The sequence below is a fragment of the Heterocephalus glaber genome, unplaced genomic scaffold (assembly GCF_053883595.1).
Source record: "Heterocephalus glaber isolate CG9 unplaced genomic scaffold, H.glaber_assembly_v1.0 deba00001610, whole genome shotgun sequence".
Taxonomy (NCBI): Eukaryota; Metazoa; Chordata; class Mammalia; order Rodentia; family Bathyergidae; genus Heterocephalus; species Heterocephalus glaber.
The window spans coordinates 21,411,419-21,438,228 of record NW_028258381.1 but is presented as its reverse complement, the minus strand read 5'-3'; the positions used below and the strand labels follow the sequence as shown (position 1 = coordinate 21,438,228).

Sequence of the window (26,810 nt, the reverse complement as noted above, 5' to 3'; positions counted from 1 at the left end):
CCCGGGCCGGCCCGCGCTCCCGCCTCCGCCTCCCCGGGCCGGAGGTGGGCGAGCTTGCGGGCCCGGCCGCCCCCACGCCGCCCGCCGGCCCCGCCCCCCGCCGAGTGCATGAGGTTGACGCTACTTTGTTGCACCTGGAGGGAAGAACGCATGGGAGAGGAAGGTGCGGGGCGCAGGGGCGCGGGGGCCAGGACAGCGGGCGGGGGCCGGGAGCTGCGGTGCGCTGGGTCCCCGCGAGGCCTCGCCCCTGCCCCTGGGATGCGCAGGCCCCTCCCCTCCACCTTCTCCGCCCGCCATCCCCCCACCGCCGCCTCCTCCTCCTCCTCCTCCTCCCCCTCCTCCCCCTCCCCCTCCTCCCCCCCCCCCGCTGTCCCCCGCCCTCCCCGGGACTCCCCGACACTTCCCTGTCCGCGTGTGGGGTCCACCCGGGCCTCGCCCTGGGGCCACCCGCATCTCGTATCTAACGTGCCCTGGACAGCACAGAGGGGCTGGGGAACCCGCAGCCTTGGGTCCGAGTCGCTCCGGCTGCCCGACTGTATGACCTTGAGCCAGGCGCTCGTACCCTGGGCCTCAGTTTCCCCGTCTGTACAGTAGGAGACCGGGCTGTTGGCCCCCAGGCACTGCAGGTTGGGTGGGCAGAGAGGAGTGCCGTGGCAGTGCACTGTAGGACCCCATCCCCTCCCCCTCTCCCTGCACCAAAGCTGCACCTACCATCAATCATGGCTGGGAGGATGACTCCAGTCCAGGCTTCTCTTTAGCCCCCTCCTCTTCGCTGGGCCCAAGTGAAGGGCTTAAGAGACCCCCGAAGATCCCCCAACCCAGAGCAGGGTCTGGGGTCTCCTTCCCCAGCTTCCCTTCCCCAGTCTTCACATAGGCCCATCTACCTGGTCCTGACAGCCAACCTTCACCCCTGGGCCTTCCCACAGCCACCCTCCCGGCCCATGTGACGTCCTGGGGCACGGGCCCACCTCACTGTTGCCCTTACTTTAGGTCCCTGGGTACTCAGAGAGAGGCAGGCGGTGGCTCTGGTCCTGGCTGTGTGACAGGGCAAGCCTTGCCCACTCGGGTTCAGTCTCCCCATCTATGCGGTGGAGAAGGGCAGCCCGGGGGCATCTGACAGGGCCCACCAGCTCCAAGGGTGCCAGGCCCCAGGGATGACTAAGCAGCCTGGCAGTGGCTGGCTTCAGGAGGTATCGGAGTGCCTGGCCCTGGAGCCCCAGCCTGTTGGACCAGGGCATACCCAGGTGGACCAGGCACCTCTGCCCCCTCCCAGCCCGGGATGTACCATCCCAGCGCTGGCCAGTCCCTGTCCCTTGAAGCCCCTTTTCAGTACTTCCTAGGAGGAAAGGGGGCTGTGACAAGATTATTGCCTGCCACTTTGTTTCTGAATCCCCTGCTTTCTTTCTCCCCATTTACCTTGCCAGACCCAGAGTTGAATGGTATTGCTGGAGGGTGTACATCTGATCCTCCTTCTCAGCTTACAGCTAGGGATACTGAGGCCCAGAGAGGCTGGATAATTTAGCCAGTGTCTCAGCAAGACCCACAGCAACATCCTTTCTCTTGGCATAGTGACCGCTCTGCTGGGGTGCTGGCATGTGGGCACTCGGTCCATGTAGGGTGGGCAGGGCAGGCTGGGCCTGTACCAAACTACACCTCCTAAAAATGCTCCTGACTCCCTTCCACCCCTGCAGGAAGTGAGTTGCCCATATGTGCGCGATGCGGCCAGAGGATCTATGACGGCCAGTACCTCCAGGCCCAGAACGCTGATTGGCACGCAGACTGCTTCAGGTAGGGCCGGCTGGGGCTGCCAGAGGCCTGCTAGTCCTCCTGGTGCTGCCCTTCCTCATGACCACAGTTTCCCTTCTGTAAAATGAGGCATTCTGACGCCTTCCTGTTTGGTCCTCTTATGCCTCTGAGGTAGAGACCTGCGTTCCAGTCTTACGGTTGTCCCCTGCCAGTCACAAGGCATTGGCTGCAGGACTCCACAGATATAAGTCCTTTAGATAAAAGGAAATGGTGTACTGCTTGCATAGAACGTCTGCACATTCCATAATACATATCCATTGCTTTGAGACTGGTTCTTGGTCTGTCGCCCAGGCTGGCTTCCTACTCCTGGGCTCAAGCAATCCTCCTGCCTCAGCTTCCCGAGTAGCTGGGACTATAGGTGCGCACCACCAAACCTTGGCTTCTCCAGGATACTTTAATCACCTCTAGATTACTTACAGTATTTACTGCAATGTAGTACCTTGTATATAGTTGTACCGAATCTTTTAGGGAACAGTGACAAGAAGAAATCTGTACCTCATCAATACAGAGGCAGTTTTTCTTGCTCAATTTTTTGATCTGACACTGGCTGAATCCATGGGTGCAGAACCCAGGGGTACAGGCACTGACTATATTAGCAAAGCATGCTGGCACCATGCCCTGCCTCAGGGACTCCTGCCCCAGGGGTGGGAAGACAAACCGGCCCTTGAGGGCAGCTGAGCTCCTGTCCCCAGGGCCCAGCTAGTGTGTGCAGGCCTGGCCTCTGGACACAGACAGGGACACTGCGGGCAGGGCGGTGGCCAGGAACAAAGTAGCCCACACAGTGACTCAGAGGGGACTCAGTAGGACCATCCTGAGAAGCCCGGTGCAGGAGACCACTGGAGACTCATCCGTGAGGCCAGGGCAGGGTGTGGAAGGATGCGATTCCTGGCCAAGGTATGGTGGGAAGGTAATTCCAGGTGCAGGGCCTACTGCTTCAGTGAATTCAGAGTTCAGGGAAGCTGGGAGGCCCAAAAGGGCTTGGCATCCCCATCAGGAGTTTATTTTGCTGGTGATGGAGCTTTGATTTGTATTGTTTTGTATTTTAAGAGTAAGTCAGGGTGGGTGTGGTGGTGCACACCTGCGATCCCAGCACTCCGGAAGCTGAGGCAGGAGGATCGCTGTGAGTTCAAGGCCAGCCTGGGCTATATAACAAGTCCCTGTCTCAAACAAAACAAAACAAAAAAGAGTAAGTCAAGCTGGACCTGGAGCTGGGTGGTAGAGCACTTACCTAGCATGTCTGAGGTCTTGAGTTCCATCCTCAGCACCACCCAAAAAAGAATCAGTCTAACATCTAGCATTGAGCAGAGGCCAAGGCCCGCTCTTAGCGTTTGTACAGGTAGATACTGTGTTGCTTCTGTTGTGCCAGAAGGAAGTTGGGACACGGATGCCACTCCTCTTGCCTGAAGTCAGACCACCAGTGAAGTCAGGGGACTTAGCATCCACTCGGGCCGGTGGCCAGAAGCAGGCCAGGCGACATGCCCTGGGACGTGGAATCAGTGATCCAGAAGGAGGATCCCAGGGCAGGCTGGGCTGTTGAGAGCACAGGAACAGCGCATCTAGCAGGAATAGCAGGAGTCGAGGGATGCAGTGAGGAGCCAGAGCGGAGATGAGTCTGGGAAGGCACCGAATCCAAGGCAGAGACCTCCTGCTGGCCTTCAGGAGTGAGAAGACAGCCAGGTTGGGCCAAGAGCAGACGGGCTGATGACGGTTGCTGTCTCAGCAAGCAGATGGTGGCCCCTCGGCAGAGAAGGGACTTGAGATGGTGTGGGAGTCTGATCTCCAGAGGGACTGGGGGTGCAGATGACTTCAGACAGGGAGAGGACACTGTTCAGCATCCAGAATGCTCCAAAATGAACCTGGATCCCCAACATGGTGCCATTGTGTGGCCAGTCCACACCTGGCCTCGTGTGACCAGTCACAGCCAGACCCAGACACACCAAAAATGCTGCATGAAATCATCTTCATGTCTTAGGTGCATAGGAAAATCCTAAGTCAATTTCCTGGTCGGACTTGGGGCCCCTCTCCAAGAGATCTCACTGTGTGTACACAGGTATTCCACAGTTCAGCAAGTTTGAACATCTCTGGTCCGGGGCATTTCAGATCAGGGATGCTCAGCCTGTGTTTCCATCTTTGCCCCTGTCCTTAGCTCTCCCTTAATGTTAACTAGCTAAGCTCCTGCTGTACCCACGTGAGGTACCATGTTTGCTCAGTTTTCAGGTAACAGCTGGCGGGTTTGCAAAAGCAGAGGCCTGGCTGCAGGCTGTGCTTGGGGCAGAGCTGGATCCTGCTCAGTCTCATCACCGCAAGGCTGAGGCAGGAGGGGCTTTGTTTTGGGGGCCGGGCTGATGAGTGCAGGTCTGGCTTTCTAACCCATGCCCTGGGGAGAGGGTGGTGTGCTGACCCTGATGGAGTTGGGGCCGCCTTGCTGTCCCCTGCCTGGCCCTGACTGCACAGGTCTGAGTCCAGGTGGAAGCAGGATCCAGAAGAAGAGCTCCCTCAGAGCCCATGCTGCAACGCAGAGGGATTTGCCATGGGGCTGAGAGGAAGCAAGGGGAGAAGTTTGGAGGCTCCTGAGCCTGGGGTGGGGAGGGAAGAAGGAGCCTTTGGTGCCATCCCGAAGCTGATGGAGGGGAGCAGAGGTTGCAGGGCACCTGGCTTTGGAGCGGCCTGCGTTGCATCACTGGGGGAGGAGTGGGCCCAGCTGGGACCATCAGGGAAGCCAGGTTCAGGCTGTCCCTGGTGAGAAACTCTGCCACCGAGCTAAATCCCCGGCCTAGCAATGTGTCTTTTACTGTAATAAATGTTTTAAATTTAAACATTGACTGTACACAGCAAGGCAGGGCCCACAGGCAGGGACAGTTTCTGAGTGGTGGCTTCCACACATGTTCCTGGCCTGATGGTACGTGGCTCCTCAACAGCCCCCAAGGCTGGGTGACCTAACAGTGTCCTCACCCGTGACATTTAGGAAAGCAGCTCAGAGGCGGGTCACTGATTGCTGGGCACACATGGCTGACAGACAGCCAGACTGGCTCTCGGCAGGACGCCTGAGGCTCTGTATCCTGCTTGGTTCCCCTCTGGACACATCTCAGAGCCATGATTCTGCTGATGACATTGAAACCTTTGTTCCCTTTGTCCCTGACCCTCCTGAAGCTGCTCTGGCAGGAGGGATGTGACAAGCTGTGCGGGGCCTGCAGCCTCCAGCTGGCTCCTCTGTCCCTAGGGAGGGGAGGTGGCCCTGTGATCGCTGGCCCTTCCCCTGGTAATTAGGGACCTCCCTAGGGCAATCTGTGAAGTGGGTCCTGTTTCTTGAAACGCCCTGACAGCCAAGGAAGCAGGTACAGAGGTGAGCTGTCACCATCCGCTCAGTGTTCCTGCGAGCCTGGCTGCAAAGTCCACAGCTCTGTCCTGTCACCTTCAAGACTCGGGGTCCCTGCCTTCTAGTGGGGGAGCCAAGCAGAGACAGACAGACCAGGTGCTGCGGAGACAGTGCTCCGAGGAGGTTTCGTTCGGAATCTAAGGGCAAAAGGGAAGAATGCGTCCAAAGGCCCCAAGGTGGCCCATCCTGAATCTGCAAAGCCCCCAGCAGGTTGGAGGGGACTCAGCTGACCGTGGGGTGTTTGCTGGGGAAACCCGGGGAAGGAGCCCATGGCTGCACGTCCTCTTTGAGTACTGTGGCCTGAGCCCTCGGCAGAGTGCTACTGCAGTCCCTGGCCCCTGTCCTTGAGGAAGTCCCAGGCTGTAACTGGTGCCTGGGGACTGTTGGGATGCAGCCAGGAGGCAGGGGATGTCTGGACAACAGTGCTGCACCCCTCTGTGGACGTGATGGGGTTGCTGTGGACCCTCTGCTGTCTCAGACACTCGTGCTGAGGTTCGGTTGTCACCCCAGGCCCACCCCTTTGTCCTGGGGCCCCGCCTCCCAGCAGATGATGGCCAGCCCTGTGGTCCAGGCTTCCCTTGGCCCAGCTGCTGCCTCTGAGTGTGAGGCCCTTCCCAGTAATCTCCCCAGAGGCCCAGCAGGTGGGAGGGCGAGGCTGCCTGGCAGTTGAGCCCAGGCTGGGTACAGCTCACCTCTTCAGGGGACCTTTCATGCGAAGAGGACAGACTATCCATGGGAAGTCGACCTCTGCACCCTTGGGGTCAGCCCCGGAAGAGGCAGCTGTGTTGAGTTTGTCTCTGTCCCCAGAGAGGCCCAAGCTCTCTCTGCCCTTGTCCAGGCAGAGGCTGAGGCACACACAGGGCACCTTTCTCCTGATGAGCAGAATTGAGGGTCAAGTGGTGGGGTCAGAGCTTAGATCGCCCCTTTCCCACCTCCCTGACAAGTGTCAAAGCCTAGATACCCTCCCCCTGCCTGTAGTCAGCAATTACATCTCTCCTCCTCTATCTCCCTGCCTGGGGTCAGAGCCTAGATCCCTCCTCCTCCATCTCCCTGCCTGGAGTCAGAGTCAGTGTCCTTCCCTGTCCACCTACATAAAAGCCCAGGCAGAAGGCGCTTAGTTGCTTCCTGTTGCAGGCTCAGACCAAGGCCCTTCACACCCACACCGCTGTACCCTCTGTTCCGTGTGGCTTCCTTTCCTCACTGGCCCCACCCCCTGCAGCCGCCAATCCTGAGCCTACTGGTGGGATGGGGAAGCTCTGGTCAGGCCACCCCTGTGCCCCCACAGCCTCCAAATACTTCTTGCCATTGCTGCAAAGGATGCTGCTGGCTGCACCCCTGAGAAGAAACCGCTTCCTCCGAGGGGCTAAGTAAGTGCAAAGCCCCCTCCCTGCGTGGCTAGCCACTGGTGGGGGCACTGGGGCTGGAGGGATCTTTGGAGCAGACCTACCTGGGGCAGAACTGAAACTTCCAGGTCCCTGTCAGCTGGCTGTCAGGGTGCAGGCCACTAAACAGCTCTGGCCTCTCTGCGGCGGTCTCCGCACAAGCAGCTGGCCCTCCAGCTCCTTTTTCTTCTTTGGGAAGGGGCACCCGGGGAGGAATGGACCTCCCAACTGTCATCACCTCTGCTGCAGAGCATTCTCTTGCCCCAGCCAGGCTTTGTCCACCCCACCGTCTGGAGGGTTCCCAAAGCCGGCTAGGGTATGAGTTCCGCTCCCCCTGGCCCTGAGCCAGCTCAGTCCCCTGTGTGCCTTCTGTACAGCGTTTGTGGGGGACCTCCCTGGCTCCTGCCTTCTCCAGCTCCTGGCTAGACAGATGGGGTCAGGACAAGATAGGGTTGGGGCCCCTGTGTATCTTCTACCTGCTAAGGGGTGCTGAGCCCCCAGTGCCAGCCACCGGGCCACTTCGGTGCAGACGGAGGCAGAGAAGGGTGCAGGGTGTGGGGGGGCAGACGAAGGCCGCAGTGCCCGGAAATGCCGGCCCCTAGGGGCTTCAAGGAAGCTGTGTCCGGGCAGGGGAGCTGCGTGACAAGCCAGGTCCCTGAGGCTGCGGCTGGGAACCGGCCGAGGTGACTGATGAGTGGAGAGGGCGGGGAGCATTCTCTCCCCGAGGGAGTGGGGGGACTGCAGCTGCTCCAAGGCCCGCCCTGCCAAACCCCGCAGACCCCAGAGGAGAGGCAGGCGGCCGTGACCTGAAGCAGGGCAGGATGCCCCTGTGACCAGTAAAGAAGTCGTATATGGTCGGTGGACCATCAGATCAGTCACTGTTGACCACGGGGCAGGAGCAAGGTCGTCTCTGCGAAGGTAGCGGGGTCCAAACTCAAATTTTCTGGTCTGGTTAGAGCCTGGGGAGGCTCACTGGGGACCGCCCCTCGGAGGCTCCTCCCATCGCCCCAGGAGGCGGGGGCGGCGCCTGCCCGGTGCAGTTCCCGGGAGTATGGGGCTTTGGCCATGACGTCACATCACGGCCTTTCCCCACTGCCAGCGGCGGCTGCAGCCTCCTCCTAACCCTAGGTCCCCTAGGGTGAGCTCACGGGCCCACCCCCACCCACGTGCTTCTGAACCCTGACATTTTGTGCCTCCCCTGTCCAGCCCCTCCCAGCAGACTCCCACACAAAGGGGAAGCAGTGGGATCCTCTTAAAGGGACAGGACCACCCCCCCAGCTGTTTGGCTGGGCCCCCACCCCCACTGGGCCCAGTACATTAGCCACATTCAGAACACGGAGGAGAGCAGGGCCCTGCTGCCTCCTCTCCCTGAAACTCGGTCCCCACCCCTCTGAGCTGGGGAAGAAGCCAGGCTGGAGGGTCTGGCTCCTGGTTTCTCCCAGCTGCCCTTCAGTCCCTGCTGTCTGCCCAGCTGTGCTGCGCCTGCTCCTGGTGGGGCTGTCTGTCCTCCATCCCACAGGGCTGCGTTTTTGAGGCAAGGCGGGGAAGACCCTCGCTTGGGGCGGTGCTGGCCTGTCCCCTGAGCACCCCTCTCTGGCCAGCATCATCTGTAGGGCTCCAGGGCACCAGGAGATCCTCAGGCCCTGGCTGGTCCTGCCTCTAGGTTGCCAGTCTGTGCTGAGCAATCCCTGCCTTGTATCCTAGAGAAATGGAATCCCCTCCTTTGCCTGTGAGATAAGCAAGTTAAGCCTCCAGCACCCGCATCTCACACAGCTGTGGGTGTACCGTGGGGCAGGGGGAGGTGGAGGACACTCACTGCCCCTTGGAGTGGCCCCTCCCAGGTCCCATTCCTCCTCCACCTGCCTGGCGACCAAGAGCAGGTAACCTGCCCCCCGGACTCTTCTGGCATAACAAGGAACAGGGCCCTGATGAGAAGCAGCCCTTACCCTTCAGAGCAAGCCCTCTGTATGTACAGCTGCTGTGAGAGGTTATATAGGCTGTGCACTGCACAAGGTGTATTCCTGGGGCATCAAAGTGGGACTGAATCCATCCTGGCCCCGCTTGCCCCGGCCTGTACCCCAGCACACCCTGCTTCTGCTGGAGCAGAATTCTAATTTTAACGCTCAGGAAAGCAAGGCGGAGGCGGGTGGGGTGTGTCCTCAGCTGCCCTCTCTCCCAAAGGTGCTGTGAGTGTGGTGCTTCCCTGTCACATCAGTACTACGAGAAAGATGGGCAGCTCTTCTGCAAGAAGGACTACTGGGCCCACTGCGGCGAGTCCTGCCACGGCTGCACGGAGCACATCACCAAGGGCCTGGTCATGGTAAGCACCCTGACTTCAGCACCACACCTGGCTGTGTGTGTACCTAAGCATGTGTGTGAGTGTGTGTGCGTGTGCGCATTCTCCCTCTCCTGTGACCCTGGACTGCACAGTCCCCGCAGCCCCTGTCTGTGCAGCCAGCTGTGCCCAGGAGCTCTGCAGCTGGCCCCACCAGTCCCTGAGCCATCTTGTCCCCAACCTTTCCGCCAGGTGGCCGGGGAGCTGAAGTACCACCCCGAGTGCTTCATCTGCCTCATGTGTGGGACCTTCATTGGGGACGGGGACACCTATACCCTGGTGGAGCACTCCAAGCTGTACTGGTAAGTGCCAGGGTACCTAGCCCAGCCCAGCCTACCGGGCCCTGCATTTCCCTGGGTGCAGTCAGAGGGCCAGATGGATGGCACCCACCTGTACCCCTTCCTTCTGTGGTGTCATGAGCCCCAGGCGCAGGTCAGATAACACCCCAGATGCTGGCTCCCTCATGCACTGCTGCAGTGCAGCCCTGGCACCAGCCCCCTGGAGCTGGCACAGACCCCACAAGCTGAGGACGTGGTCCCCAAGAGGCTGCCATCAGCTCAGATGCCAGCTGCGTACCAACCGTCCCAAGGCCACCCGAATGTCTGACCAGCTGGGACCTCACGACCCTGTCAGGTTGGATCATTTGCTACATGACTCACAGAACTCCAGGAAGCCTCATGCCCAGGATCAGTTTCATTATAAAGGGCACCACTCAAGACTGCCAGATGGAGACACCCCTCACCCCGAACCTCACTGCGGCACCAGCCAGGGCACCTCCCTCCGCCGGGTCTGCGTCCAGGGCTTCACTGGGCTCTCCCTGTGCAATTGCAGTTGATGATAAAGCTCCATTTCCTGCCCCCACCTTGGAAGCTGGGCCAGCCCAGGCCCCAGCCTTCATCACCACTGGTCCTCGCCATGACCAGCACCCCTGAGTCATCTCGTTAGCACGACTTATGCAGGCTGAGGGGCTCGTAAATAACCCAGATGTTCCTGTTCCAAGGACTTAGAGTCCCCCAGGAACCGTGGACAAAGAACAGATGAAATCTCCCTTGTACAATAGCAGTAAACCTGGATTAGAGGACAACACCACTGATCCCAGACAGGCTTTCAGTGACTTCCTCTCGAGCTGTGTGTGTCTGTAGGCCTCGGGCCGTGTGTACATCACAGGGAATGGGCAGCCCAGAGTGAGCCCCACGGAGCAGGGGCGCTGGGCACGCTCACTCCCAGTGCCAGCTCGGGATGGGGGCTGCAGGGGTGGCAGTGCCAACAACACACCTCACACTCTTCTCGCCGTGTTGCAGCGGCCATTGCTACTACCAGACCGTGGTGACCCCCGTCATCGAGCAGATCCTGCCCGACTCTCCTGGCTCCCACCTGCCCCACACGGTCACCCTAGTGTCCATCCCGGCCTCTGCTCATGGCAAACGCGGCCTCTCAGTCTCCATCGACCCCCCGCACGGCCCACCGGGCTGCGGCACGGAGCACTCGCACACTGTCCGTGTCCAGGGGTGAGTGACCAGCATCAGCGTGGCGGGTGGCAGACTGGGGACTCCAGGGGAGGGAGTGTGTTTGGCCACGTGGGGACCCAGCTCCACCACATGGTCTAGCGGGTACTTACGTAGTCAGTCCTCTGAAAACCACTGTGTTGTGCCAGATGTGTTGGAACAAGGTGTCTCACACTCACAACTTAAAGGAGGGGAGAGGCATTTTTGGGTCAGGGTTTCAGTCCACGGTCAGCTAACTCCAAGGCAGAAATACCACAGAAGTATCAAAGGAAAGATGCCAGCTCATGGCAGCCAGGAAGCAGGGAGCTGGGGAAGAGCCAGAGAGGAAGCAGCAGGTTTCAGATACTGTCCCCGAGGTCACAACCCCTTGACATACCCAGTGGCAACCACAGATGTTCGTTACTAATCTCGGAGGCATATCTCACACCGATTAAGTTAGCAGTCGAGATTAACCATCACACCCAATAAAATGGAAAAACAATTCCGAAGCCCATGCATGATCCAGCAGAAAGGAGGGGTGACCAGGTCAGCAGGGACTGAGGGACGTGGCCCAGGGCTGCCTGCAGAACAGGCTGCCTCAGCAGCAAAGCTGGACTGGGCAAACTGAGGCTTCAGTTTTCAAGGGACCAAGGAAGCCGGTCTAGTAAGAGACTTTCCTCCCCCATAACGCTAGGATCCCGGAAAGGCTCTGGGTGTGACAGGAATAAATCACATCTATCATAAATGCTCCTCCATTCCTAAACCACAAAGTAAACTGTCCAATCTGAGCACGGGCGGAAGAGGAGGGTCATCACACACAAACTAGAAGAGTGTGTTAAGGCTCACAAGCAAGATGTGCTCCAAGCAGGCGGGCCCTAAAAACAGTATAGAAAAGGTCCAAGATGGAAGATGAAATAGAGGAGGCCCGGGGATTTAGCTCAGTGGCGCTGCACCTGCCTTGCAAGCACGAAGTCCTGAAAAAAATAGCAGAAGAAATAGAGGAGAGAGCTGACCCAGATACTAACACACTCTATAGCTTCCACTTAGTCTGTTTTGTGGCTATAACAAAATACCTGGGACAGGGACCTTTATTAAGAAAAGGGGTTATTTATCTCACAGTTCTGGTGGTTGGAAAATCCAAACAGCATGGCACCCTCACGGGCGAGGGCCTCTGTGACAGCATGACCCCACAGCAGGAAAGCAGAAAGGGAAACAGCCACATGCAGAACAGGCCCAGCACACAGGGTCCCCTTGCTGTATAACGATCCACTCTGGTGAGAACTAACCCAGTCCTTTGAGAACTGCATTAATCCCTTCCGAGGTTGGTGCCCCTGGGCTCCGCCTCTTAGAGATCCACTCTCTCTCAGTATTGTGACTTGGAGGCCCAAGCTTCTGGTGGGAAACGTAGGGGGACACACTCAAAGCACAGCCACGCCATAGCAGGCTCCATCTGCACAGTGAGGGAGTTGGTCACCATGGGGCCTTCCACTGGCACCTGGAGAAGAGGTTTGAAATGTGTCCACCTCTGGGCATGGGGACCAGGTGCCATCCTCCATTTGGTTCAGCGTCACTCAGCTTCCCAGCACCAGGTACTACCCCTGGGCAAGGACTGACTTCGTCCCTCCCTCTCCTCGAACATCTGCTGGGCAGCTGCCTCAGTAGAGGTCTGAGCAGAGGACGGGTCTTAGTATGGCTCTTACTGGAGCCCACCCAGCCCAGACAAAGGCCCCAGCTAATCTCCGAAGAAATGAATAGAGTTGCCAGGCATGATAGCCTATAATCCCAGCACTCTGGGAGGCTGAGGCAGGAAGACTGTAAGCTGAAGCCCATCCTGGACTACTTAGTGACTTAGCAAAATTCTATCTCCAAATTAAATTTTTAAAAGGGCTGGGGATGTAGCTCAGTGCAAAGGTCCTGGGTCCAATTAAAAAAAGGAAAAGAAATGAAGAGAGTTGGTGATGTCAGTGCCGCCCCCTCCCTGTGTGCCTTAATGGTGAGAATGCCTTCCCAACCAACAGCTGGTTTCCCAGCCTGGCTACAAAGAGCCCTGCCCTTCTCAGGAACTGCTCTGCTGGCTGGAAGCCTGTGACCCGCCTGGCCTGACTGAGGTGACTGTAGCACAGTAGCTTTAGCTGACTGCTTTTCACTCTGCTCATAGCCACATTTTTAAGGCAGGTTTTATATATTTGGGCCCCAGGCCCCTGTTGCCAAAGCAGAAGACTGAGGGAGCAGACGTGAAGAGTCTAAGGAAGTTGAACCCCAGCTCTCCACACTGAGCCACATCCCCAGCTCTTTCTATTTTGTATTTTGAGATAGGGTCTCACTAAGTTGCGCAGGCTGGGCTCAAATTTGCAATCCTCCTGCTTCAGCCTGCCTCAACCTCTCAGAGTCCTGGGATTACAGATGTACACCACCATACCCATCGAGACCTAGGCTTCTTGAAGCACATGCCTCAGTCCTTAAGTAGAATGGCCCTCAGCTTGAGTTTGCCTGGTGTTTCCACCTCATTAGATTTGGTTTCTGAATTTCCAACTTGGTCCTTCCTGTGTGATGCCCGCCGTCCTTCTGGACTCATCCCCCGGACACGTGATATCACTGTGCCCTGCACGGAGGGTGTTACCTAACTGCTTGGCTTATTTTCTGTACTTTCTTGGTTCATTTTCCCCATGCAGTCAGTAAGCCATTTGTGAGATTAATGTCTTGGTTCCCACCATTTCTCACCACGCGGTTTCAGTGTCTATTCCTGAGTCTTCCTTGTGGCGATTCTGACTATGTCAACCGCAAAATGATGATTTCCTAGCTGTGATCATCTGCATTTATTAGTGTGCTTTCTGCTGTACAGAAGGGCTTCTTCCCCTGTGAGAATATACTTTTTTTTTGGCAGTAGCAGAAATTGAACTCAGGTAGCACTAAGCTACAGTCTCAGGCTGGTCTTAAACTCGAAGCAATCCTTCTGCCCCAGCCTCCTAAATATTGGGATTATATGCCTGTGCCACCATACCCCACTTGTGAATCTCTTTTCTTTTTTCTTTTTTCTTTTTTTTTTTTGAGACAGGGTCTTGCTGTGTAGTTCAGGATGCCCTTGAACTCACTATGTAGTCCAAGCTAACCTTGAATTTATGCAATCCTCCTGTCTCAGCGTCCTGAGTGCTGGGATTACAGACATGTGCCACTGCGCCCAGCTCAAAGCTCTTTTCTTAAAGCTATTGCTCTCCTCTCTGCTTTACACCTACCCTTCCCCAGCCCAAGGAGCTATAACAGAGACAGCACATTCCTTAAATAGCTTTTATGAAACAAAATGAAAGCAGGAAACCAGGTAAAGCACATCAAAGAATGAAAAGCCTCAAGAAATTGAGCAGATTGGCCAATCCTCATTCATGAGATCGTGGATGACAAATCACGGTTGTCCTCCCTGCTTCTCCCTGCTCCATCTCCAGGGCACTGCCAGCTCCAAAGGCCAAATCGGGAGGACCAGGAGCTTCGGCTCCATCTTTCCGTGGAGTTGAGGGTAGGCTGGTGGATCTGGACCCTTCAGGACCCCTGTTAGGACACTTTTCTGCCCAAGCATCCCAGGCAGTCAGAGGACACTTCTGTCCCCCAGTGCAGGAGGCACTGCAGTGGGACCAAGTAAGCATCTGTGTGGGGCAGCAGATACCTGCAGTGCCCCTGTCTCCACAGCCATACCTGTGGCAGACATCAGTAGTCGATTACAGAATTTGCACTTCCTAAGTACACAGGATGGAATGGTCCCCACCCCCACCCCTGATCTGGTGCTTTGGTTTCTTGTTGGAGGCTGGGCGGGTGGGAACCAGTCTGACCACTGCTCCACCCCCAGAGTGGACCCGGGCTGCATGAGCCCCGATGTGAAGAATTCCATCCATGTGGGAGACCGGATCCTGGAAATCAATGGCACCCCTATCCGGAATGTGCCGCTGGATGAGGTAGGAAGAGGCCCAAGAACAGCGCAGGATGTGGGTGGCAGAAGTGGTATCCTACTCTGAGTCCCCTTCCACTGCCCTCACAGCCACCTCACCTGTGCACCTGTGTCCCCAGATCGACCTGCTGATCCAGGAAACCAGCCGCCTGCTGCAGCTGACAATCGAGCACAACCCCCACGACTCGCTGGGCCAGGGGCCTCTACCTACACACAGTCCCCTGGGCTCTCCAGCCTGCACGCCCACCGGAGAGGCCAGCAGCTCGCGGCAGAGGCCTGTCTTGTGAGTCCCCTTCTGAGCATGTCGGTCCTGTGCCGGGTGCCTGGTCCCCAATCTCCACTGGCTTGTGAGGGTGGAAGAAGCAGGGAGGGGGCTCCTTGGCATTTGGTGTGAAACAGGGACTCTGAAGAGGAAGGACAAGGAGGAGGACATGGGCAGGGGTTCCCAGAGTGGGCCAGGATCTAGGCTTCAGGGAGCAGCCAGCTAAAATGAGCTCAAATGAGGACATCGGGTGGGGTGGGCAAGGGACTCAGGCAGAGACTAATCGCAAGTGTCACGTGGCAGGGGTCTTTGGACTTCGCCTTGGCTGGGGCAGGGCCCCCTGAAGGGACACTGCAGCATCATGATGTGTTTCATAAAGGCCACACCTGTGCACCATGCAGCAGGGGCTTGGGGTAGGGACGCTGAAGACCAGAGGTGGCCCCTGGGCTGTTGCAGTGGTCCAGGCAGCAGGTGCCATGGGAGGTGCAGGAAGAAGCCCAGAGGCAGCCTGGTCCTCACCCCACATCCTGTGGGCCCTGCTCAGGACTCCGTGGGGTCACCTTCTGGGGTGTCAGCAGTGCTTTGAGATTGTGTGGTCAAAGGCATGTGCTCCCCCTCAACCTGCCCATCTGTGGGGTCACCAGCACCCCAGGCAGGTGTGCTCCATCCCCCAGAGCCCGGGACACAAAGCATCTGACCCGGGTCACCAGAGAGAGGAGGCCAAGGACAAACGCCCCCGCCAAGGACACATACACAGCAGGGACTCAAACAGGAGTGGGAGATCTGGGGCCAAGAGGACTGAGCCATGCCATCCGCAGGGGCTGCCCCGAGGCTGGTCCAGATGGGGCACGATAGGCCAGGGGGTTGGCCACAGGGCCCTGGCCAGGTGCCCCATGGCACTGGGCACTGTGTCCCTCCCCAGGAGGAGCTGCAGCATCGACACGTCCCCAGGGGCCAGTTCACTGGCTTCACCGGCCTCCCAGCACAAGGACCTGGGCCGCTCTGAGTCCCTACGTGTGGTCTGCCGGCCGCACCGCATCTTCAGACCCTCAGACCTCATCCATGGCGAGGTGCTGGGCAAGGGCTGCTTTGGCCAGGCCATCAAGGTACAGGGTCTGGGATAGGGCAGCCTGGGGAGGCTCTGGAGCTGGAGGCAGGGAGGGGCCCACGGCCATAGACCCCGAACTTCTCATCGAGGCTCAGCAGGGTGGGGATGGAGGACAGGAGCCCAGACCAACCCCAGATCCCTCCCTGGGGCCCTGTGCTGGGCCTGGTGCCACCCCCACTACAGCCTCTTACCCTTCACATTCCCCGAGCAGGACATGAGACCTGGCCCGTCCCTGTCCGCTTGCCCCTCGAGGAGTTCCCGGGTGAGCTGCCATTCAGTGTCCAGGTGACAGTTCAGCAGAGCACAGACCTCACGCGGGCCAGATCTGCCCCACTCCCCAGTCAGCTGGCTGCTCGGTCCCATTAGGACACCTCAGAGCCTCAGTGTCCCCATCAGCAACCCCTGGGCTGTCTGCAGAGTGCAAAGCCAGCTCTGCCTCCCTGGCAGTCCCGGAGCAGCTGACGGCAGGGCCTCCATCCGTCCTGAGTCCCCGTGCCTTGGTGTCGCCCATGCAGGTGACACACCGGGAGACAGGTGAGGTGATGGTGATGAAGGAGCTGATCCGGTTCGACGAGGAGACACAGAGGACATTCCTCAAGGAGGTCACTGGGGGACTGTGGTGTCCCTTGGGTCCCCAGCCCTTCCCTGTGCAGAGGGGGTGGCCAGGGGCCCTGAAAGTGTGTGACACTCGAGCCAGCATGGAGGGAAGGAAGAATCCACCTGGGTAGGCGCTGCTGGGCCAGAGGGCCTCCGGCCTCGGGTGGAGGAAGCAAGGGGTTCGGGTCCAGCCTGTCTGTGCCCGGCAGGTAAAGGTCATGCGGTGCCTGGAGCACCCCAACGTGCTCAAGTTCATCGGCGTGCTCTACAAGGACAAGCGGCTCAACTTCATCACGGAGTACATCAAGGGCGGCACACTGCGTAGCATCATCAAGGCCATGGTGAGAGCAGGGCAAGGCCATGGTCCCACAGCTGGGTCTGGCTGTTCGGCACGAGCCGCCAGGGGGCTCGGGCCCTGCTGCAGCAAAGCCCTGAGAGAGGCCCCTCCACTCCCCATCCATGGTGGACGAGGTCATTTTTACTCTAGGATAGGGTCTTCACAATGGAGCACTTCCTTAAGGATGTGGGTACAATTACAAGTCTGTCTTTAGAAATAAAGTGCTGGGAGGAAGCTGTCAGGCACCGTGTGCTGGATGCAGCCCTGCAGTCCAGTCCTGTGTTTAGCCCCATTTCAGCTTCACCCTGAGACCACGAGATCGCATCCCCTGCATCCTGCTCGAGCCTCTGACCTTCCATTCCTCGGGCTGATTTGCTGATATTCCTCATAGTGTGGCCCTGCCCACCCAGTGGGTGTGACTGCTGGTCCACACCACACTTTAATGCATTCTGGTACCTGAAGTGTCCCCAAATGATTTGACCCTCACGTTACCAGCTTTCCAGAACCATAACAAAATACGGTACCGGAGATAATCAACTTATAAACAGAAATGGTTAGCCAGGCATGGGGCCATTCCTGTAATCTCAGCTACTTGGGAGGCTGAGGCAGGAGGATCACAAGTTTGAGGCCAGCCTGGGCAACTTGGTGACTTAGTGAGGCCCTGTCTCAAAAAAATAAAAAAGAGGCTGTGGATATAGCTCATTGCAAAGGCTCTGGGTTCATTGGCCAGTAAAATAAACCCTCAGATACCGAGGGACAACTCTATAGGTTTTCCTGTTCAGAGGAAGCACACTGGGAACTAGAAGGGCAGAGCCTCATCTGAAATCAGGTGTTAGAAAGCGATGTGTCTGAGTCGGTCATCCACACCCCTGAGAAGCAGACAGCTGTGGGTGCAGAGGGGCATCGGCATCAGACCTCTAGGGCCCCTGCCCCCTGTGGCTATGCAGCTGTCCCTGTCATCCTGTGTGGCCCCCATGGCTCATCCTGCCCCCCCCCAGGACAGCCAGTACCCGTGGAGCCAGAGGGTGAGCTTTGCCAAGGACATCGCATCGGGGATGGTGAGCAGCCCCTGCCACTAAGCTACAGTACCCCAAGGACTCAGGAAAGAGCCCGATGGGGAACCTTTGACCAGGGATGGGGGATGCATGGAGAGTGGAAAGAACCACCCCACCCAGCCCTGCCCAGACTGGGGCAGGGGTGAGCTGGGGCCTGGGGATGGGCGGGCGGCCCTCAGCACAGCTGCTCACGATGCCTGTTACCCCCGTGTCCCCCAGGCCTACCTCCACTCCATGAACATCATCCACCGAGACCTCAACTCCCACAACTGCCTGGTCCGCGAGGTGAGCTGCACTCCAATTTGGGGGAGGTGCCAAAGAGCCGGGAGCTCAGGAGGCCCCAAAACCATAGGACCCGCCTGTCCTGGGCTGGGGGGTAGCTCGGTGCACGCACACACACACACACACGCACGCACACACACACAAGTCTGTCTGTGCACACCCAGAGCTGCTGCCGTGGCAGGACCCTTAAGACTCCAGGGGCTGCCCTCCCTGGGTTCCCTGGAGCTATATTTCCCATAGTGGGGGCTGCAGCCCCTGTCTCAGAAGACCCTGTGAGGGTTGTGTAAGTGCAGATCCTTGACCCCAGGGTCCTCTGAAGAGAACAGAGCAGGGATCCACACTGGACAGTCACCGTGGCCCTGGCCTTTGAGAAGCACCTCCTAGGGCAACAGGCAGGTTCAGGGATCCCGGGTCAAAAGTGCCTGCCCCACCTGTCTGCCACCTGCTGTTACACCTGAGGCAGCAAAGCCCTGAGAGCAGCAGCAGTCACCCAGTCCCCGAAGAGGTAGGCAGGACTGGTGTTCAGCTCCTCCCCACCTGCTGTCCTCAGAGTTTTCTGATTTTGGAGGGGAAGAGAGGTTGCTGGGTTTGGATCATTAACCTCACTGAGCTGTTGGGAACATTTAAGATACAGTCTGGCAGACATAGGGGTGCACACCTGTAATCCCAGCACTCTAGGAGGCTGAGGCAGGAGAATCACAAGTTCAAGCCCAGCCTGGGCAACATAGTGAGTTATTGAGAGATTTATAAGAAGGTGGGGATGTTGCTCAGTGTGAAAGCCCTGGATTCAGACCCCAGTACTGCGCGCACGCACAAACACACAGACACACACACACACACACACACACACACCCCCAATGCAGCTTGTGACGTGCCACACCTAGGGCCTGGGTCCCTGGTCAGAATTCTTGTTTTGTTTTCCAAACAGTGTAGTACCTGTGCCCTAATGGTGCCTAGGGAAAGAGCTGGGATGCTGGGATGGTTTGGGGGAGCACTGGTGAGGCAAAGGACATATTTTTCAGGGGTAGAGCCCCACTAGCCTTTCAGGAGCTCCAGGCAGTGCTCTGTGCAGACAGCAGGGGTTTGGGGACTGTGGGACTGCAGTGTCACAAGTGTGTTCTCTGGGCGCTCTGTGGGTGGATGCAGGACCCAGCGAGGGGCAGCTGGGCCGGGTCCCCATCTCAGTGTGACCCTGCTTCACCTCCCAGAACAAGAACGTGGTGGTGGCCGACTTCGGGCTGGCCCGACTCATGGTGGATGAAAAGACGAAGCCCGAGGACCTGCGGAGCCGCAAGAAGCGGTACACAGTGGTGGGGAATCCCTACTGGATGGCACCTGAGATGATCAACGGTGCGTGGGCCAGGAGGGGCCCAGGACCTGGGGTTGGGACCGAGCCACAGCCACCAGCGCCTTGGCCTCCCTGGCCTCCCTGGCCCTGCAGCTTCCTTCTTGGGTCCTGCGTTCATTTCCCATCGCGGCTGTAGGGCATTTCCATGCACTTGGTGCCTTCAGTAACCAGTTATCAGACTGTGCTGGAGGTCACAGGCCCAGCCGCAGTCTTACTGGGCTAAACTCAGTGTCCCCATGCCTGGGCCTTCCACCTGCTCTGCAGCAGGATCCGCTACCTGGCCCCTTCCAACTTCCAGGTCACCTTGTTCCTGGGCTCCAGCCCTGCCTCCCTCTCCAAGGTCAGCAGCTCAGCCTCTTCCTGTCTTCTCCTCTGGCATTGAGCCCCACCTCCCTCTGAATATGTCCCTTGGCTGACATTGGGCCACCTGGATAATCCAGCATCTTGTCCTTCTCAGGCCCCAATCCTGGGGCTGGGCTGGAGCTCAGGGTTAGCGTTTGCCTGGCATGCACAGGGCCCAAGTTCCATCACCAGTGCACGTGCACACACACGTGCCACACACATACCCTTAGCTCACCTGTAAAGTCTCATGTAACATACCACATCCACAGGTCCCAGAATTAGGACATGGACATCGCTGGGGGCCACAAGTCCTCTTTCTCCTCCATTTCTCTGCCATTGGTGGTCTGTCCAGTATATACCCTGACCAGGTATATAAGGTCCCTCCGCAAGCAGGAGATGCATGGCCATAGATTCCAGGCAGACCAGTGGACATAGTTAATGTCGCCCCCTGATAACACACCCTGTGAAATAGCCTGAACAGCCCTTGTCATTGAGGGTGGTATGAGGATTAATAAGATTGGCATTCAAAAAACAAGAGTAGCCAGACATGGTGGCACATGCCTGTAACCCCAGCACTCAAGAGGCTGAGGCAGGAGATTGTGAGTTCCAGGCCAGCCTGGGTTATAAAGTGAGTTCAAGACAAATCTGGACTACATAGACCCTGTCTCAAAATTAAATAAATAAATAAGGGGTAAGAATATAGCTCAGTGCAAAGCTCCTGGGTTCAAGCCCCAGTACCTGAAGAAAAAAAGCACCTAATGATTTTAATGTCACTGGGGAGATGATAACCCTGTTTTACAGGAGACTCTGGACCAGTGTTTTGAGGCAGCTCTAACAAATTGTTACAAACTCGGTCGCTTCCAACAAAAGAAATTTAGCCTGAGTGGGAGAGGCTAAGAGTGAAATTCAGCAGGGCTAGCGTCCCTCCTGGGCTGTGGGGCTCCGCCTATCCACACCTCTTCCAACCACCAGTGCTCTTGCATTTCTGGCCTTGTGGCTGCTCCTCTCCAGCCTCTGCCCCGGCCCTCTTTAAGGACACTCTTGATGGCGGCAGGGCCACCGAGGTGACCAAGGCTCATCTCCCGCCTGGCCCCTAACTTCAGCAAGTCTACGAAGACGTTTTGGTGGTGCATTCGCTAGGCAGGCTCTCTCCCCTGAGCAGCACCTTGGCCCCGAGACCCTCTCCATGGTGCAGCGCACTCGCGGGCCCCTGGGGTTTGGTGGGCCCTGTCTTTTGGGACTCAAGTGGCCGCCCAGGATCATGAGGTCGGTCCTGACCAAGCAAGGCCTGGCATTCTTGCCCGGAGAGCTCTTGTCCTCCCTGAAGAGCTGCTGGCAGGTGGCAGAGCCTACGGCCTAGGGTCCTGGAGACTGCTGGCTGCTGCACCCTGGTGCCACCCTGGCCCCATCCCTCTGACATGTGGTCTCTCATGCAGGCCACAGCTATGACGAGAAGGTGGATGTGTTTTCCTTCGGCATCGTCCTGTGCGAGGTAGGTCGGGGTGGGCAGCAGAGATACTGCTCCCATCCTCCGGTCCCAGACTGAGGGCCGTGGGACCCCCAGATTAACTGTCGGGCCTCATGCTGGACAGATCATTGGGCGGGTGAATGCGGACCCTGACTACCTGCCCCGCACCATGGACTTTGGCCTTAACGTGCGTGGCTTCCTGGACCGCTACTGTCCCCCCAACTGCCCCCCGAGCTTCTTTCCCATCACTGTGGACTGCTGTGACCTGGACCCCGAGAAGAGGTGAGGGGGCGGGGGCTCAGCCATGGTGGCTCCGGGGGCGGGGGCTGTCCAGGGAGAGCCAGCCCCAGCAGCCACCCGCCTGTCCCCAGGCCGTCCTTCGTGAAGCTGGAGCAGTGGCTGGAGACCCTGCGCATGCACCTGGCCGGCCACATGCCTCTAGGCCCACAGCTGGAACAGCTGGACAGGGTCTTCTGGGAGACCTACCGGCGGGGTGAGAGTGGACTCCCGGCCCACCCCGAGGTCCCTGACTGAGCCGGGTCCAGCGCTGCTGGGCCCCAGCCCAAGGGTGCGCCCTTGGCAGCCTCCCCTGCAGGCTGTGGCCAGGCCCTGACTCGCCTTCTCCCCAACCACGCCCTCACCCTCTGCCTGGGCCCAGAGCTGCACTCGTTCTGTCCCATCGCCCTGCCCTACCTCTGTCTCCTGCATGAGCTGCAGGGCCCGGTGAGCTGTGCCCGTCCCACAGACTGCCCTACCACCCTTTGCCCTGCACCTATCTACACCTGCTCCATGTGCGGGCTGGAAGCCACCTCTGGAAAGGCCCTGAGGGTGCTGGGTGGGCATGCGCACGTGCAGAAGGGGCAGCCTTCCCCAGAGTCCCAGCCTGCCAGGGTGTCCAGGTAGCGGCAGGGCAGGATTGATGCAACCCAACCTCAAAGCAGATTGAGGCCTGGCCCTGCATGCCAGCTGGCAGTGCAGCAGGCTTGTGTCTTGCTCTGGGTCTCTCTTGTTTCTTTATCAAAGCCACTTTAGTGAGAAGCAGGTACCAGGCCTCAGGTGAAGAGGGTCCCTTCAGGCACAGGGGAGCCTGGCTGATGGAGGAGCTGGCCCAGGCAGGGCAGACGAGGCTGGTGTCCACCAGCAGCCTGGCTCTGCATTCATCTCAGTGCCCCAGGCCCTCCCGTCCTCGCAACCCTCTGTCCTCTGGGTTCTTTCTGTGTAATCTATTTTTTAAGAAGAGTTTGTATTATTTTTTCATACGGCCGCAGCAGCTGCTGCTGGGGGCTTGGGGTTTTATTTTTGTGGCAGGAGGGGGTGGGAGGGCCATCTTATCACTTTGCCTCAGTTGAGCATCTAGGAAGTATTAAAACTGTGAAGCTTTCTCAGTGCACTTTGAACCTGGAAAACAAGCCGAATGGGCCCAGGGGACCACACTGGAGGGAGGCAATTAGTGGTCACCTCCACCGGAACCTGGGTGGCTATAGAACAGATCAAGACTGAACAATAAAATTCTGTGCTCCCCACGCAGGGCTTGCATTGCATTTTGTCTCCAGGGCCCCAAGGAAAGGGTCTAGATGACAGGAGCTAGAAACATGGTGAGAGGTCAAGAATGGAAGTAGATCAGACAGGGTGGTTCACCCTGTGATGCCAGCAATCCAGGAGGCTGAGGCAGGGGGACCCCATGTTCAGTGCCAGCTGGACAACAATTTAGACCCGATCTCAAAATGTAAAAAGGAGACAGGCATGGTGATGCATGCCTATAATCCCAGCATTCAGGAGGCTGAGGCAGGAGGATTTTAGCCAGACTGTATCTCAAAAAATAAAAGGGATATAGCTCAGTGGAAAGGTTCTGAGTTCAATCCCCAGTACCAAGAAAAAAAAAAAAAGACTTTTTAAAAGCTGGACAGAGGGGTGGGTGCATACTCAGGAAGGTATTTCTCTCATAATTATTCTTTCTGAAATTAAAGATGTCCATCAAAAAGACAGCAACAAAGCCAGTTGTAGTGGCACACACCTATAATCCTAGCACTCTGGAAGGCTGAGTCAGGAGGATCACAGGTTCCAGCCCAGTCTGGGAAATTTAGCAACTGAATGAAATCCTGTCTCAAAATAAAAATATGGATGGGATGTAGCTCAATGTGAAGACCCTAGGTTCAATCTTCAGCACCCCCCCCCAAAATAAAACACCAAGCACACTAGGTATTTCAAATATAAAGCATTTAAAATGGAATTGGCACTGGGCATGACAGCGTGTCCCTGTAATCCCAGCACTTAGGCAGCTGAGGCAAGAGGATTGTGGCAAGTTTGAGTCCAGCCTGGGCTACATAGGGAGTTCAAGGCCAGCCTGAACTATACAACCAGATCCTGTCTCAAAAAAATAAGAGGAGGGCCAGGGATTTAGCTCAGTGGTTCCGGCGCCTGCCTTGAAAGCATAAAGTCCCGAGTTCTATCCCTGGTACCAAAAAAAAATAAGAGTGATCAGCTGGGTGTGGTGGTACACACCTGTCATCCCAGCTCTGGGGAGGCTGAGCCAGGAGGATCGCTGCAAGTTGGAGGTCAGCGTAGGCTACATAGTTTAAGGCCAGTCTGAACTACATAGCTACACCTTGTCTGAAAACAACAAAACCAGTAAAATTATCTCTGTATATTTAAGCCTGAGGACAGAACATGGACAGAGAGGGAAGAAAGCCAGGAGAGGCCCTCTGTAGACCTGTCACTAAACAGATGGTACCTGATTCAGAGCCCTGGCTCCTTGGGCTGGGTCCTCCGCTGATTCCTTCCTCAAGCACTTGCAGGTCCCAGGAAGCTGGGCTGAGCCATGATCTCCACTGCAACCCCCCCTGAGGCCTAGCAGAGACAGACTAGACACAGGCAGCCCAAGCAGGCTGACCCCAACCTGGATTGGGCTGTGACCTGGGCCTGCAGGGTCCCAGGGTAGCGCTGAGCAACTCTTGCCCCAAGGCCAGTGGAAGCCACCAACTTCAGGTGGCTACTGAAATTCAAGTGAAAATGAATAAAAATGAAATAAAACAACATCAGTTTCATGGCCACACTAGCACCACTTTAAGCACCTAATAATCACTCTGAATACTGCCACAGGTATTTCTGATTATGAAATAAACTGAATGTTCTCTTATCTCGAAATTCTTAGAATGAGGGAAAAAACAGCAGGGTATGGTGGTCCACGCCTGTGATCCTAGCACTCAGGAGGCTGAGGAAGGAGCATCACTAAGTTTGAGGCCAGCAAAGGCCAGGCTGAACTGCAATAGAAGATACTGTCTCAAAAGACAACAGAGAGGGGCTGGGGATTTAGCTCAGTGGCTCCATCCCTGCCTCGAAAGCACAAGGTCCTGAGTTCCATCCCTGGTACCAGAAAAAAACAACAAAGAAAGCTGGGTTGAGGGGTGGACACATACTCAAGAAGGCATTTCTCTCATACTTAATGTTTTCTTCTTTCTGAAATTAAAGATGCTTATCAAGAAGACAGAAACAAAGCCAGGTGTGGTGGTCCACACCTGTAATCCCTGCACTCTGGGAGCCTGAGGAGGGAAGATCACAAGTTCAAGCCCAGCCTGGGCAATTTATCAAGACCTTGTTTCAAGAAAACAAAAACTTGGCCATAGTGGTGTACTCTATAATCCCAGCAGTCAGGAAGCTGAGGCAGGAGGATCGCCACAGGTTTGAAGCCAGCCTGAGCTATGTAGTGAGTTCAAGGTCAGCCTGAACTACTTAGCAAGACTCTGTTTAAACAAAAACAAAAACAAAAAAGATTACTGTTGCTCAGTTTATCAAGAATTTGGGATGGGAAGGGACAGGGATCTAGCTCAGTGGTACTGCAGACTGTCTCGCAACCACGAGGTCCCAAGTTCGATCCACGGTACAAAAACAATTTGGCAGCATGAGTGGGATGTAGCTCAGTGATTAGCGCTTGCCTAGCATGTGTGAGCCCCAGGCTTCCATCCCTTACCAGGAAAAAGGGGGTGGGGGGCAGAGAGAGGTAGAGACTTGGACTTCCCAGGTTCCACTCCCATAGGCAAGGGCAGCAGTCTTTGCAGAGGCGTCTGGGCGGGCAGGTCCTGGGCCACGGCCCAGTGTGTGGCTCTTCCATGTGGCTGGCAACTAATGCCTGCTCCTGGCTGGAGGCCAGTTTATCTCCGGGGTCCCTTGGGGTCCACGGCAGCCTCCAGAGCCAGCATCCCACAGGGGTATTTTTGCCTCCTGAGAACCCTCCAAAGTCACACCCTTCCTCCACGTTGGGCGTGGTCACAGCCACCCCGGATTCCGATTCCCTAGCCTGGACTATCAGGCCCGGGAAGGACGGTCGGGAGTTGACTGGGATCCTAGAGGGAGGAGCCTTGGGGGCCAGAGCTGAGCGCTGGGATGTCAGAGGCGGTGGTGCCAACGCGGCAGGTGCTGGTACGCTGCGGCTTGGCCCTGGAGAGCAGGAGACAGCCCTTTGCTTTCCTTTGCCATCCGGTGGCCCAGGCAGCCAGAAAGGAGTTTGAGAGGGGGCAAGGAATCCTGGGAAATGTGGTTTTCAGCCCCACTGAACAGGAAGTGCCGCGGCGCGGGGCTGAGCGTCCCGCACGGTCCATCCTCTGCTCCTCCAGCCACAGACACTTCTAGACCGGATTCGTGCTCCAACCCTTCAGCCGCAGGGGGCTGGGAGCCGCTGGGCTCCACGAAGAGGACAAAGGGTACGGAGCAGTTCGAGGCCAGCCGGAACTACATAGGGAGACCCTGTCTCAAAAAAATAGAAAGTGGGGAGGGACTGGGGATGTATCGCTGAGCAAATGCACTGAATTCAATCCCCAGTACAAAGGAGAAGGAAAACTCCACAGATCCTCAGGGTTCCAAACAGTCCTGCTCACCCCTATTGTTCAGGAGCAACCGAATTTCTCCTTGGAAATAAGGGTTAATTACCCCAGCCACAAAACTACCCCCCTTATTCTCCTGTTGTTAAGGGTAATGAAGATTCCCAAATGGCAAGGTGGTGGTCTCCCGTTTCCCACTTAGCAGAGCTGACGGCTCCCCTGGCAGAAGCATGTATGCCCTGGTGTTAGGTGGGTTTGGAGTTCGGTAGTCTCCTAGGGGAGGTTAATAGGTTCTTTCTGTCTTGAACAAAGAATTGATCAAGACAACTGCACAAAGTAGAGAGGTTTTGTTGTTGTTGTTGTTGTTGTTGTTGTTCTTACTGGGTTTGGGGTTAGTTGCTCACCTCTTATTCTGGAGTTGGACTCCAGGTTTTTCTCATCGCAAACAAAGAACTGAACAAAACGAGCTGGGGATTTAGCTCAGTGGTTTCGCCCCGATGTGCAAGTGCAAGGACCAGAGTTCGATCCCTGGTACCAAAAAAAAAAGGGAAAGGGCTGGGGATTTAGCTCAGTGGTTTCGCCACCTGCTTCACAAGCACAAGGGCCTGAGTTCGATCTCGGGTACCAAAAAAAAAAAGTGAGGAAGAAACTGACTTCCTCCCTTTGCCTAAGCAAAGGGAGCTTAGGCCAAGTAAAAGAGGAAAAAGCAAGATAAAAGAATACCCCGGATGTTGGAAAAACTGGATTTCAACCTGCCAAAGATTAAAACTAAACCCATATCTATCACCATGCGCTAAACTAAAATCGAAGTGGATTAAAGATCTAAATATTAAAACAAACACTAAACTTGCTGGAAGATAAGTTAGGTAGAACTCTTGAA

The 26,810-nt window shown here is 56.9% G+C and overlaps 1 protein-coding gene across 2 annotated transcripts; it reads left to right on the top strand.

Moving 5' to 3' along the window:
* The first annotated feature begins 7 nt into the window (after window positions 1–7).
* On the top strand, window positions 8–22,639 carry Limk1 (LIM domain kinase 1). Of its 2 annotated transcripts, XM_004840040.4 has the most exons (16): window positions 8–163; window positions 1,692–1,788; window positions 8,746–8,884; window positions 9,092–9,201; window positions 10,201–10,407; window positions 14,219–14,324; window positions 14,437–14,600; window positions 15,502–15,685; window positions 16,203–16,289; window positions 16,494–16,625; window positions 17,620–17,679; window positions 17,896–17,961; window positions 19,167–19,308; window positions 21,085–21,140; window positions 21,241–21,398; window positions 21,488–22,639. In XM_004840040.4, the coding sequence occupies exons 1-16, from the start codon at window positions 109–111 to the stop codon at window positions 21,648–21,650; spliced, it is 1,926 nt and encodes a 641-aa protein (XP_004840097.2). In that variant the 5' UTR covers window positions 8–108; the 3' UTR covers window positions 21,651–22,639. The 2 variants fall into 2 exon arrangements, with proteins under 2 accessions (XP_004840097.2, XP_004840098.4); XM_004840041.4 differs by lacking the exons at window positions 8–163; window positions 1,692–1,788 and adding an exon at window positions 6,377–6,549.
* Window positions 22,640–26,810: the final 4,171 nt, after the last annotated feature.